At 35.6% G+C, this 14986-nt stretch overlaps 1 protein-coding gene across 1 annotated transcript in view; it reads left to right on the top strand.

The window, feature by feature from the left end:
• Positions 1–11738, top strand: part of CFTR (CF transmembrane conductance regulator) — a 225855-nt gene extending 214117 nt beyond the window's left edge. Inside the window, exons 25-27 of the mRNA XM_053662935.1 lie at positions 6732–6904; positions 7520–7625; positions 8853–11738. Coding sequence (XP_053518910.1) covers positions 6732–6904; positions 7520–7625; positions 8853–9053 — 480 coding nt within the window. The 3' untranslated portion in view covers positions 9054–11738. The remainder of the gene's footprint in view (positions 1–6731; positions 6905–7519; positions 7626–8852) is intronic.
• The last annotated feature ends 3248 nt before the right edge of the window (positions 11739–14986 follow it).

The following is a 14986-nucleotide window of genomic DNA, read 5'->3' as shown; positions in this document are numbered from 1 at the left end:
ATACTCTTCAGAAGTCTGAGGGACTGGACTGAGGTTATTGGTGGATGCAGGAACAGCAGTATTCTTTGACTTCTGGTCACAGGCTTTCACCACAGTGAGCTCTCTCAGTATTACTCATAATTGAGATAGCAGGTCTGTTGGTTTTAGGATGTGGCTTCTTTTTGGTAATTGTTTGCTTATTAAATTACTTATAAAATAGTTTCCTTTTTTTTACATGTTGATAGCCAAGTAAATTACTTTAGAGAGTAAGCTAAATAGCGGAAATAGTGGCCTTTTAAGTTAAAAAATTTGCCCTGGAAAACTTACAGAGTAGCAAAAGGATTTCTAAAGGAGTTCAGAGTGTCTGTTTTTATAACTCTCTACTAATGGACTAGTCAGTCTAACGAAAATTCACTTTTTCTGATTTTTTCATGCTTCCTTATCACAAGAACAAACTCTTGCTCCATAATAACATTCCAGAGTGCAGGAATAGCAAAGTCAACATTTTGAAGAAAATTCCTGGTTCTTTACAGACTGTTAAGTATTTTTTTAGTTTGATATGTCATTAAAAAAATCCTTCTTTCTAAATAGAAACTTGGAAAGTACATGTGATTATTCAACAGGGTAAAGCTGACAAGAGTCTTTAGTCCTAAAGTTCTTTTACCCACAAATTGTCCATGTTTTACTTATTTTTAACAGTAAATTAGGATGAAAATCATTAGAAATGTTTAGATTCCAGTAATTTTTAATTCACCTTAGTTTGTACAAAGTAAGGTAAGTTTTTTATTTTTTTGATTATTTATTTTCCATTAAACTTATTTCCATTCTGTTTAAGAACTTGTGAAAGAAAAGAAAATCTTCAGACCATTCAGTGCTCATCCCTACCTATTTAGTGATCCGGTCTGTAGCAGTGGGAGCTACAGACCAGACTTCAGTGGCTGGCTGTATTTATTCTATTTTATTTTATTTTATTTTATTTTATTTTATTTTATTTTATTTTATTTTATTTTATTTTATTTTATTTTATTTTATTTTATTTTATTTTATTTTATTTTATTTTATTTTATTTTATTTTATTTTATTTTATTTTATTTTATTTTATTTTATTTTATTTTATTTTATTTTATTTTATTTTATTTTATTTTATTTTATTTTATTTTATTTTATTTTATTTTATTTTATTTTATTTTATTTTATTTTATTTTATTTTATTTTATTTTATTTTATTTTATTTTATTTTATTTTATTTTATTTTATTTTATTTTATTTTATTATTTTATTTTATTTTATTTTATTTTATTTTATTTTATTTTATTTTATTTTATTTTATTTTATTTTATTTTATTTTATTTTATTCTTTATTTATCTATTTGTAATGGATGGTCAGTGAATTTTATTTCATCAACACAGTATAAAAGTAAAAAAAATAAGGGAAGGGAAATTTAATTGAGCCCCATCACTCTGTCAGATTATAAACCATACACACTTACAAATACACTACACATCCATATAAAATGAGGGAAATATAAATTAATATTTAACAGTATCTATGGTTTGTTCAAAGAATAACTGGAGAAGAAATTGCACTAAAAAAACAACATACATCCCACATTGTATAATTAGCAGTTTCAAATATACAACTATGAAAAATCCTGAGTGCTACTACCTTTTGCAACAACATGGATGGAACTGGAAAGCTTTATGCTGAGTGAAATAGGCCAGGCATTGAAGGACAAATACCATATGATCTCACCTTTGACAGGAAGCTAAAGAATAAAACAAACAAGCAAACAGAACAAAAACAAAGACACTGAAATAGAGAACAAGTGGGCAGCAACCAGAGGGGAGAAGGAAGGGAACTTAAGGGGAAAAAGGGGGAGGGATTTGGAGGAACAAGTATGAGGGACGCAGAGATGAGGACTGGGGGGGGGTGGGGGAAATGGGAGGGAGCGGGGAGACCGGGCGGGGGGGTGGGGTGGGATGGGAGAAATAGATTAAAAAAAATGTACTTGAAAAGTAACTAAATAAAATTTAAAATTAAAAAAAAACAAACAAAAAAACCAACAAAAAAAATCCTGAGTGAAAAAAACAGCACATTTTCTTTTCATTTCAAGTTTAACAAGGGTTGAAACAAAACTAAATTCTAATAACTGCATGGAAAGAATATATCAATCCTTCAGCTTTATAAGAAAAAGAAAAACCAAATCCTGAACTATTATTTCTGACTTGTTCTGTGCACAGGAGTAATTATTTTAATCTATTGAAAAATGGATATGACAATACTAGAAAGAATATGTTGGGAATATGTGTATGTGTGTGTATGTTTTTATTTAAAGAATTGTGTGGCTAAAGATCATTAAATTAAATTATCTCTATAGCAATTGCCTTTCAGTCTCTTTCTCCCATAGCACACATCTTTTTGAGCATTAATTTCCCACTTACTTTTTTTTTCTCCCCATCTGGACTATGAGTTCCTTCAAGGCAGGGCCTACTGTTATTCAGCTTTGAATCCCTAGGTCTGCAATAGTACCTAGAATTTAATAATTCTCATTGAGTCTAGTAAGGAATACATGACTAAGCAGTCATTTATATCCAAACAATCAGTAGGACAATTTAAGCTATTTTTATCATCACATACAGTTGGTAGCAATAACTTTGTGTCTTTAAAAAAAATGACTAGTTTATCTTGCTTCCTATTTTCTCTCCAAGGCCTACCACGCTATCTAGCATAAAATAGGTAATTAATAAATTTTTTAAATGTTCACTGACTTCAAAAGTTAAAGTGTTACTAACTTAGGTTTATCTTTGTCTAGTGAATGTGATTTGAAAAGATTTTTACCACTTTATGTGAGTAAAAGAGCGAGATAGAAATGTTGCAGAATACAACCCCCAACTGAAGCCTCACTATCATTCATTTTTAAAATTTTATTCCCTAAACATTGATGGTGATATACATTTAGGTACATATGATATACTTGCAGTAAATAAATAGTTTTATTCAGGAAAAACATATGCTTGCTCAGCTCTTTATTACAGGGAAGTGCAAAGTATCACACAGTGAAGTAGCTTTTCTCTGAGGGCCCTGGGATCAGTGTATGATTGATGTGAATCTAAAGGGAGAATATATGCTACTACATTCATACCCAAACCTCAACCTTATTACTAGAGGTATGATGTAAATGAATAGCACTGCAGCATTTCCTGCTAATTTACTTCTCCAGGCAACTTGTGATGGATAGTGTTTGTTTCAGTGACCAGGCCCATGTCCTTGGGATTTCCTAGGCTCTAACAACACTAATAATCACCATGGATTAGGGACTTACCACATCTCATACTCTGTGGCAGCCTCTTTCCACAAATTAGCTCATTCAATCCTTATTGAAAGCCTTTGAAATCTATCTAAGCCTTTCCCAGTTTTTTTCTAGTGGAGTAAATGAAACAAAGTAATACACTTGCCATCATCAGCAACTGAGTGGTGGAGTGCACAATCAAAACCACTTTTGTATGACTTGGAAATCTAGTCTTTAATTAGTACAATACTTTGCTTTTTTATTTGAAATATAACTGACACATACACTAGCCATTATATTAGTTTCAGGTATATAATATAATAATTCAGTAATTATATATGTTGCAAAATGATTACCACAATAAATTTAGTTAATATCCATCTAATCTATACTTTTCTTGATGGTTAATTTGACTTTAAAAAATCCTCAAATACTGCAGGTTAATTTGAAATAAAATACTGACATATCTATCAGTGTTAAAGAACTTCTAATTTTGTAATTTGATCTCTGACGGATTTTATAGTCTTAAATATAAGAAAAAACAGGCAAAGTGACTTGTTTTAAATGACACTCTATACTGACAGACCTAAAACCAGCACTCATTCATTTATCATTTGTTTTGCTTCCTTAGGCTGGGATTAATTTATCATTCATTTAAACCATGTTTGTTTTGTTTGGTCAGCATTCCAGAAGCCCAGTACTTACTTGTTGAACAAATGCACGAATGAGTTGAGGCTGACAATGTATCCAGTACTAGAACTGGGGACACAGATCTAAAAAGCACACGTGTTTACCCTCAAGAAGCTGACAGTCTAACAGGGAAAACTTGCACAAATGATATCATGGATAAGTGCCTGACTGCCTTAAAGGATGATCAGAAATATTTGGAGGTTACGTCTAGGTGTATAAGGACCTACCCATTGTTTGGTGGTGCTGGAAGAGTGGAGGGAATTCAATTCTGGATACCTTATATGCCACCAGAGAGGGCTCAGTTTTATTCTGTTGGGAAGATATTTAAAACAAAGAAAGAAGATGGTCAAACCTGTATTTTTAGAATGATCCCTGGGGTGTTTGTATGGTGAATTGGCAAATTGACAATTTGGGATTTATAGTATGATGCTTAAGAGATTAATGTGGCCTGTTCTAGAGTCCCTGTAGTAGAATTGGTGAGGAGGAGAAGGATTTAAGAAGTATTTAGAAGACCAGGACTGGAGATGAGAATTCAAAAGAAAATCATTAGCTTACCCATGGTAATCGATGCCCTAATAATCAATGAGATTTCAAGAGAGTTCAGAGAGTTGGGAATTAGGAAGACAAAGATTCAATGGACAGGAAGAAGGAGAGTTGCATGCATAAGATAATAAGTAAAAATACTCATAGATTGTGTGGTTTCTCATATATAAGCCAACTAACAGATGCTTGAAGAAGAGAAACATGTTCTGTGGTGTGAGTCAATGGAAACAATAGTTTCACACTAATTTTTTGAGACTTCCAGATGATAAAGTGGGTAGATATTGAGTAGCACTAAAGGAGAATGTGGAAAGCAAGTGAAGGTTTGAGCTTTGTTTTAATATGGGAGATAACTGTAGCAGGCTCACAGATTGAAGACAAAGAAATAACACAGGTCCTCTAACTCCCCACACAATGTTCTCTATTCACGTTCTCAGCTACTTGGATCCAAAAGTAGTGTTCTGTTTGAGTCTTCCGGGCTACATCAGATTGTCCCCTTATCTAATTAAAATGTTTACACTCCCTGTCATCTTAGAAACACTTTCCAGAAGCAATGAATTCTATAATGAGATTCCTATAATGAGAACCCAGTCAAGGGAAGGAATATTATCTCCAATACATATTATGGGCAGACAGTTAATATTTGCTGAACAAACATGGTGATGCAGGTCATCTCTGAATGCATCATAGAACTCATGAGTCTTTCTTAAAGCCATTGTCTCATTCTGCCTGTATTACAGTTAGTATTGCATCTTACCTCCACATCCTAAATCTCAGACTTCCCAAGGGCAGTATATAATCATTTGCATATGTCTTGGGCACTCAAGACAAACACTCAGCAATACTTGGCAAAAAATAAACATTAATGCACATTTACCTGAATAAGTAATAAAGAGCCAAGACTTCAGTCATTTTTGTCTTATTTTGAAAGAATGGGTTTCTACATCTTGTTGGCATTTTCAGTCTATTTTTTCTATCTGCCTTATAAAAAAATAAGCCATTGACCCTAACACAACTCTCATATTCCACCTCAACTTCTAAGTACCTTTAAATCTGCTAGTAGTATGCTACTATTTTAACTCCAGCTTCCTTACTTCATAGTTTTATCAATTTCTTAAAGTCAGTTTCTGTGAATTAAAGAGGTGGGTAGCATGTTGCCATATGTAGTTGAAAAAAGTTCTCTAATTGATAATTTTATGCCCTCTTTCATGCTCTATTTTGACAGAGTAGAGAATGGAAATTAGTGGGAAAGAATCTGCCATGGTAGAATGAGTAACTGCATTCTCTACATGTTATTTTTTTCTAGCATGTATTCAATTGTGGTATAATTATTTGCGTATGTCTTTACAACCCTGATGTGGTGGACCCTGGCCAGCAGAGTCCACCTGTTGTGGCTTATGGAGAGAATGAATGCACAGGCAACAACAATCCTGTGGAGAAAAAGGGAGTAGGCATGACTACTCTCTCAAGGAGAGAGTGCCTCTGGGTGCCTCAGCCACTCCCTCAAAATGGGAGGATCCTGACCCTTGCTAGCCAAGCTCTTATTGTTTTCCTGGGGTCTTACATCATATAAAGATTTATTATCTATTACATAGAATATCATTGTCTAAATTTTAGGTACAATCAAGAAAATGAAAATAATATGTAGAGGGGAATGATGATGAGCTGATTAGCTCTGTCCTTCGGAGAACTCATATAGGCTTTGGAAATTATTTTGAAGATAGACAATACATATTTGTTGTTTTAGACCAGAGTGATGGAGTTTTAGCAAGAGCAAGTTATAACACTCTGTATGCATTTTCTAGGCCTGATTCCCACAGGAAAACTCAGTTTGAAGATCTGGCTCCTGCCCACCACTTCACTTCTGTACATTTCCCATACAGAGCTGAATCACATTTGCCAGGCCAAAACAGATGGGTCCCCTACACCCTGATGCTTGCAGGACCATGTGACATTTATCATTTCTTCAAACTCTCTTGGAATACCTGGCACATAATAGACAATCATTGAAAATTTACTGAATTAAGTTCAGAAGTAAAACAAGTAGTAGACTGGACCTTTAGAGCTGTGAAGATTATACAGATTAGACTTGTGTTCAGTCTAACCCAAATAGCAGGAGTGGTGGGGGTTGATATTAAATTTAAACTTTGAGAACTCCTGAGTGTTTTCAACCTTGTGGTATCTCAACTGCCTTTTCTAAACACAGTATTTTCCCCTCTTTCCTTTCCACAGGTTGGACTCAGATCTGTGATAGAGCAATTTCCTGGAAAGCTTGATTTTGTCCTTTTGGATGGGGGTTTAGTCCTAAGCCATGGCCACAAGCAATTGATATGCTTGGCCAGATCTGTTCTCAGTAAGGCAAAGATCTTGCTGCTTGATGAACCCAGTGCTCATTTGGATCCAATGTGAGTTTCAGAATTCCTGCTATTTAATAACACAGTGGGAGCAGAATCATTGAGTCATACTTTATATTGACACAAATTCCCATTAGGCTGTCATGCCTTCAAGTGGAAGAACCCCCTTTAGCCATGAAATAATTGCCCAGTGGAAAAGTCACCATTTGACATGAGCACAAGTGCTTATTTCCTAGTATAAGAGCTGCGTGTTCTCTTCTGAGTGTACTTTGGAATTTCATACCAACTCTCCCCCTTGTCAACACATGATGAAATATTTAGTTACATAGGCGTAATCTGATTCTTATGATTTTTGTTTTTATTCCACTTACACAATAGGAAATATAGCACAAAAGAAGTATAGTGATATATATAATGGAAAAATGTACCTCTGTGAAATTTTTTTCAAAACTTTTGTCCTAATTTATTGATGAAAACTTTGAGTCTACCCCATTGTTGGAAAGCTGGTTGTGGTTGACTCTAGAGCACAATTATGTTAAATGTATTTAAAGAAAAGTAGGTAATTTTAAGAACTAAATAGATAGGACAGTAGGTACATAAGTAAGGGTAAGGGAAAATTATTTGATGTTCTGTGATGATATGTGTGGTATTTTCTTTCTTTTCTAGAACATATCAAATCATTCGGAGGACCCTAAAACAAGCATTTGCTGACTGCACAGTGATCCTCTCTGAACACAGGATAGAAGCAATGTTGGAATGTCAACAGTTTTTGGTGAGTGTTTATAATTTACTTAAGATCTCATTTCTCTAATCCTTAATAACTATCTCTTATGTGATAGTTCCTTCAAGTCACAATAATGTACAATTTCTGCATTAAAACATGTGTCATGTAGCCATTTAGTTAGCTTTACTCAAAATAGCTGCACAAGTTTCTCACTTTGATCTGAGCTATGAGATAAGGTTGGAATTCAATAGATCCAAAAGAGCAGCATATTACTAAGTTATGTTAATAAATTGGAACATCTGTACTTCTTGAATCCTTTATTTGGGGATCAAGTCAGAAGAAAGACTGATGCTTTTAATAACTAAATCTTCCTTGCATGGGGTCCAGGACAGGCCTGGATTGTCTAGCATCTCATGTTTTAATATAATAGTTGAAAGGCTCATTTCATTTTTCTAATCATGATTAGAAAAATTGGAGCTCATGATTGGAGCTCAGGTGAGTGCCTCTCCCAACCACTTTCTCATTGTGCTTTTAAAACTGTCACAGATTCTTTCAAGTGATGTTTACAAATTCCCTCAGGTTTAGTCACAAGGAAGTTCTTGGGATGATGTATTATGTCATTTCTGTTAAAACTTTTGAGGTCGCTGGAGGTAAATGCTTCCTTACTGAAGGATTGTTATTACCTTTATTATTACTGAGCTTCAGGTGACAAATTAGGGGGCTGACTCACAACCTCTTGCCCTACCATGATCATGTTCAGGAAATTGGGTAAAACCTTTTTATTCTCTGATTTGGGGTTTGCTCAACTTGAACATGTGAAGAATGCATATTAAACTCAAGCACATCTTGATCAGTTTGGAATTAATCTCCAAATCCCCTGTTGAAGAGGTTCAACTATCATGCTGTGGACTTCCACTAATTTTTAAGGTGGTTTCTATAAGGGATCTAAGAAAAAGCATTCTAGTTTACAAAGCCCCCTTAGTTCCTCCAAAGTTATGTGAAGAAGTGTAGTGCTCAGTAAAATCCTTGTTTAAAAAATCTTCCAGCTGCTAAGTAGAAAGTTACAGGTAGTTTCAAGATGGTGAAAGCTCAGTAAAGCAAGAGGATGAAGGACTCATGAATGAAATGAAATATCCATGACTGCAATATTCAAACTGCAAGCCTCTGCACACTGCTTTCCCTTTAGCTTTTACATTCCTCTAAACCTATGTCACTTTCTGTCCTTGTTCTGGTCCTGCCTTGTCTCTGAGATCTCACTAACAGCCACTTCCCTAGGTCATAGAGGAGAACAAAGTACGGCAGTATGATTCCCTCCAGAAACTGCTGAGTGAGAAGGTCCTCTTCCAGCAAGCCATGAGCTCCTTGGACCGCCTGAAGCCCTTACCCCACCGAAACTCAAGCAAGCACAAATCTCGACCCAAAATCACTGCTCTGAAGGAGGAGACAGAAGAAGAAGTACAGGAAACAAGGCTGTAGAAAGCAATATGAATATTCGCATTGAATGCTCACTCACAGAGTTGTAGGAGAAAACAGTTTATGCCTCAGAAAACAAGCATGTTATATTTCAAAAAGAAACATTTTGGTAAGAGGCATTGACAATGTTCACATAGCCAGGATAAATTGCTTCCTGGCAATGGTAAAATTGTGTGAAAGGTAGTTCAAATCCTTGAAGATTTACCATTTGTGTTTGCAAACCAGGTTTTCTTGAAAACTTTTTCCCTTTGGCAGTTATTTGAAAGGGGACTATAAATGTCAACCAGCTTTAGTTCAACTTACTGTTTAGTGAAATTTCTTGATTTGCATTATTGGAGAACTATAATAATACTATTTAGAGATACGATTAACTGAAAACTTTAGTGGTTTATATTGCTTTTTCTCTACTCTCTCCAAGATATTTAACAACAACACTGTATATTCTGATAAGTTTTCAGACTGTCCCATTCCAAGCGAGTATTAGAATACTGTGAGAGTCACAGGACAGTTTATCAAAATATATAACTACAACATCTAGGTATCAGTCAGGACAGAGGACTTCCTGAATCCTAGAAATCGGGGTTAGTACCATTCGGCTCTACCAAAAATCCAAATAATTCAGATAATCATAATATATTCTTTACCTGGAAAAGGGACTCTTATATCATGTAGGGGACAGAATAGCTCCCTTCATGTAGAAGTTGACATGCCTTTCCCAAGCTTCCAGAAAGTAACAAGGTCATAAAACATCCGAACTGAAGGATGGCTAGAAAATTGGTGCAAAAAAAAAATCCTTCTTATCACAGAAATTCCACGTAGTGAACACACAGGCAGCTGAGCTGTGGGGACTGCAGGTATTTGTACCTGAAATCTGAAAATCTAGGTATAAATGAGGTCTTGTGTTTTCAGACTTACTATATGCACTTCTTACTGTATATACTGAGTGGGAGAGGGAATGAGAGACACACTGAAGAAAAATCAATCATGAATTAACTTTATATGCTTCTGTTTTATAATTTTGTGATGCAAATGAAATTTTCTATAGGAAATAGTATTTATTCTAATTATGTGTCAAGCTCATATAAATGGCTATATTTTAAAAATGATGAATATTATGAATTATATTTGTATAAAAATTTATATTTGAAGTTTTGACTTTTAATGGCATTAGCTATTTTTATGATATGTTTAAACTGGGGGAAAACTTCAGGTGATGTTGACTGGGGGCTATGAAGTACCTTGAGGGTGTGGAGAGAAGCATTAGGGCTCACTCGGTTGTTGTACACTTCTGGGTAATTCGCAATGAGCACATAGGTTCCCTCTAGGGGAAGCTCTAAAGAAAATAGTACCACAGAAGCTGACTACTCCTATTAAGGACACACAACCTTCCAGCTTCAACTAACCCTAAAGATTTAATTCTATGTGTTATTGTCAGAAAAATATTACTTGTCAATAAAAACCATATATTTGTGTGAAACTTAGCTTTTTTCAGATGTGTTCATTGATTGTGTTTCTTCAATCTCTAAGGATCATGGAGCACAAACCATGAAACTTCTTTTAGTGGTTTATATTGCTTTTTCTCTTGAGAATCTCACATGAATTGAGACACTCTTAAAATTATTTCTTTTAAAAATTGGGGTAAAATGTGCATAACCTAAAATTTACCATGTTAACCATTTTTAGTGGTCTTAAATACATTCACATTGTTATATAATCATCATCGCCACCAATTTACAGACCTTTTTTATCTTGCAAAACTGAAACTCTAGCCATTACACAAAAACTCCCCATTTCTCCCTTTTCCCAGCCTGTATCAATTTTACCTCATATGAGTGGAATCATATACTACATATTTATCCTTTTGTGATTATTTTATTTCACTTAGCATAATGTCTTTAAGATTCCTCCATGTTGTAGCATGTCAGAATTTTCTTCCTGTTTAAGACTGGAATAATATTTTACTGTGTGTATGTACCACACTTTGTTTATCCATCCACTTGTCCATGCACACTTAGCATGCCTCCACCTTTTACCATGTTGAATAATGCTTTATAAACATGGGTATACGGATATCATTTTGTGTCCCTGCTTTCCTGAGTTAGGATAGTTGTCAAATTATTTATTCGTTTTAAAATGGGCTTATATAACAACAAAAATACTCTGCAAAGATCCATTTATTTATTTGAAAGCTTATTTAAACAGTGATAGCTATCTGATAGCTCTTGATAAGTGACCAAAGCTTGTCAAGGGAAATAGTGTTTCTACACTAACCTGGGGTGGCTCTTCTTTGTTCAAATCTCTGTTTTTAATCAGTGAAGCTTCTTTGGTCCCTTTTCTTCCTTGCAGAGTTTAATTTTCTTTTCCTGAGGGAAGTCCACGGATGCCTTTACTGCTTTGGGGACGGGGTTGCTCGGGAGCTCTTGGTGGCTGCACAGGACAGCACTGGCCCTGCAGATCACGGCCCATGCACTGATCCTGGTGGTACTTGTTCTAGAGGGTCCTGAGATGCTGCTCAGGGTGGCCCAGGCATTCTCGTTCATGGTGGTTTGCAAAAGGAGGTGACCTGCTGGATCTCCACTATGTTACAGCCACCACACCTTTGCCAGGGGGGTGCAGAAGGAGTGGCGCACCCTCAGATGATTAGGTTCAGCACGGATGTCTGTTCATTCCACTTGATGGGGAAGCTGGAGCAGTTCCACCACTATCCACTATAGGTGGGCAGACTTGCAGCAGCCCATATCACAGTGGTAGTGGGAGACTAAAAGGTCCTTGCAGAGTTTCTTCATGAAATATGCAGAAGCAGTGTGGTAGATGCAGAGTGACCCCTACCAAGGCCAAGTCCTTTATCCCTACCTTGACTTATTTGAAGAGGTTTGTTTTCACATGTGACTGACCCCAAGAGGGCAGTCTTAGAACATGCTCAATTCTAACTATTCCAGATAATTTTTTAAAAAATTAATAAACGTTATTTTGGGGCATTTTTAAGTTCACAGAAAAACTGAGCAGAAAGTAGAGAGTCCCCATTTACCTCCTGTCCCCACACATGCACAGCCTCTGCCACTTTCAACACTCCATCCCAGAGTGGTAGGTTCCAATCAACTATCACTGCTACCCTGATACATGGTTTACATTAAGTTCTGTGTGTTTTTGCCTCATGCACATTGTGTGTACATGCAACTCTACTGTTAGTTACATACCCATTAAGGATTGTTGAATCTTCTTGGAGTATACTGACCACTTTATAATTATGCAACATCCCTCATTATCTCTAATAACTTTCCTTACTCTGAAATCATCTGTCTGAAATTAATAGAGGTATTCCCTTTCTTTAGGTTAATGTTAACATGGTATAACTTTCCCGTACTTTTACTTTTAATCTTTATGTGTCTTTATATTACCTAAAGTGGATTTCTTATAGACAATGTATTATTGGGTGTTCGTTTTGGATAGACTCTGACATTCTGTCTTTTAATTGGTGTTTAGATCATTGCCCCTGTTCTTTGTTTTTATTTTAACTGACACATTTTTGTGTTGCTTTAAGTGAACATTTTTTTATGATTGTATTTTCTCTTTCTAAGCATATCAATTATATAGTTTTTTTACTTAATATTTTTAGTGGTTGCTCTAGAGTTTGCAATATACATTTACAACTAATCCAACTTTGTTTAAATAACATTATAATACAGCACATAAAATACTGTTATTTAATGTTAATCATAATGTTAATTATATTATAAATATGTAAGTATAATTATATAATTATATTAATTATAACATTAAATAACAACCTTATAAATACAAAATACCCCTGCCCTGGCTGCTGTGGCTCAGTGGATTGAGTGCTGGCCTGCGAAACAAAGGTCTCCAGTTTGATTCCCAGTCAGGGCACATGCCTGGCTTATGGGCCAGGTCCCAGTGTAGGGCATGTGAGAGGCAACCACACACTGATGTTTCTCTCCCTCTTAAAAAAATAATAAAAGAACAAAATATTCCTAATTCCTCCCTTTTGTCCCTTGTATCATTGATGTCATTCATTTCATTTATACATAATCATATGTCAGGATACTTTTATATATATATATATATCATACAATCAATACATTATATGTATTATTTATTGAAAAAGCTGTAATCTATTCAATTAATTAAAATAAGAAAAGTGAAAGTTTTAGTTTTACTCTCATGTATTCATTTTCTGATGTTCTTCCTTTCTTTAGATAATCTGCTTCTAACCTATATCATTTTCTTCCTGTGTGAGATGGGGGAGTTCTATGTCAGGTCTCAGTCTTTTGGTGGGCCTGTGCTCCTGAACTGTGAGTTGACCATGGCTTCTCAGCATCTTCCCACACTCTTAGGTAGGACAGGATGGGTTGGAGTTGAGTATTTCCCTTTACCCAGGTATACTAGGCTCTGGTAAAGTAGTTTCTCCTGAGGGTAAATTTTGGTGCCCTGAGGTATATTTCAAAGTGATTATTGTTCCCCTCTTCCTGCTGGAATCCTGGGGAAATTTTCACTGATCTTTACTGTGAATACCTATTACAGCTCCTGAAGGTAAAACTCATGAAAATATGGGTTCCCCTCCCCTGACAACTGGGTGCCTTGGAGATCTCCTCTCTCAGGCTTCTCTACTGAGCCTGTAGCAATTCACCAGTTGGGTTCAGGTTTTCCTACCCTAGTATTGGTTCCTAAGGATATTTCTTCTTAGTGGTTTCTACTCAGGTAAGTCGTATCTGCCTGTCTGTCTCTCCAGTTTGGGAGGCACCAGTTTGTCCTATGCAGGGTAAATGGAGGCACTCTGGCTCCCTCACCCAGAGGTCTGGGGAACTAAGATAAGCTGTGTTCTCATAGCCTTGACACTGGGTCCAATAAACAGTTACCATAACATTAAGTGAGCTCACATGCACAGAATCTTGCTACCTTACACAATATTTTAGATTCCTGCTTGCTTTGTCTCTATTTAGTACATAAGGGGGTTGTGCTCCATGTTGGGAGACATGCAGATTGTAGCATGTGTGTGTCACTCACCCTTGAATAAAGGCACATCAGACATCCCAACAACTCCATGAATATTGCTCCATCTGCCTGAATCCCATGAACCTGTCCATCCTCGACAGGCTGCAAGACACTCTGTGACTTTACTTCTCTGACAGATCTAAGAAGAGTTGTTGATTTTTCAGTTTGTCCAACTTTTATTGTTTGGTTGGAGTGTAGACTTCTAAATGGCTTACATGCCAGATCAGAAACCAGCAAGCAGTCTTTTAGGTTCATTCTGAGTAGTAAATAAATAAAGAAGAAGAAGAACTTGCAAAGGTGAAGGAGTCAAATGCAAACTAAATGTGACAAAACAAGTCGTAGCTCTGAAAGCCCACTTTAAGAAGAAAAGCACTGAAACAAGAAAGGGAAGTCGGCGTTGGTCACCCAAGCTGCATTGCTCATGCCAACACTTGGTTTTTCTTCATATCAATTTTTCCCTCTTCTTTTTCTACTTAAAAATAAACTGTTTTGCTCATAGACTTCCTATCTTTGTTTATTTGTTTTTCATATCTAAGTCTTGAGTTTGGGGGTAACTTGTTTCAGTTCATGTCTATTCCCACCCAATATAGTTTCTTCATTGATTTATCAGACATTTCACTTTGTTCTTCCTCATTATGAGAAAAAATGCTAAAGCTTGAAGCAAGTAAATTTCCTTTCAGTAATTGGGGACCTTCCAGGATTGGGAAATTGCTACGCTTTAGAATGAAAAGCTAATAAAACCCCCAATGTAAATATTTAGTGGTTTGGTAAAGAAAGAACCTCAAATACTATGTGGAAGACAATTTAAATTAGTTTTAAAGTGCTCAATATAGAAACCTGTTTGACCTGTTAAAACAGGTGCGGAGAATCTCTATGCCCCAGTAAAAGATGCAATGAGCAAAACTTATAAATTCAAGACAAAT

This window comes from Artibeus jamaicensis, unplaced genomic scaffold, assembly GCF_021234435.1.
Source record: "Artibeus jamaicensis isolate MK-2021 breed Jamaican fruit bat unplaced genomic scaffold, CSHL_Jam_final contig_311, whole genome shotgun sequence".
NCBI lineage: Eukaryota > Metazoa > Chordata > Mammalia > Chiroptera > Phyllostomidae > Artibeus > Artibeus jamaicensis.
This window is presented reverse-complemented; position numbering and strand designations above follow the sequence as displayed.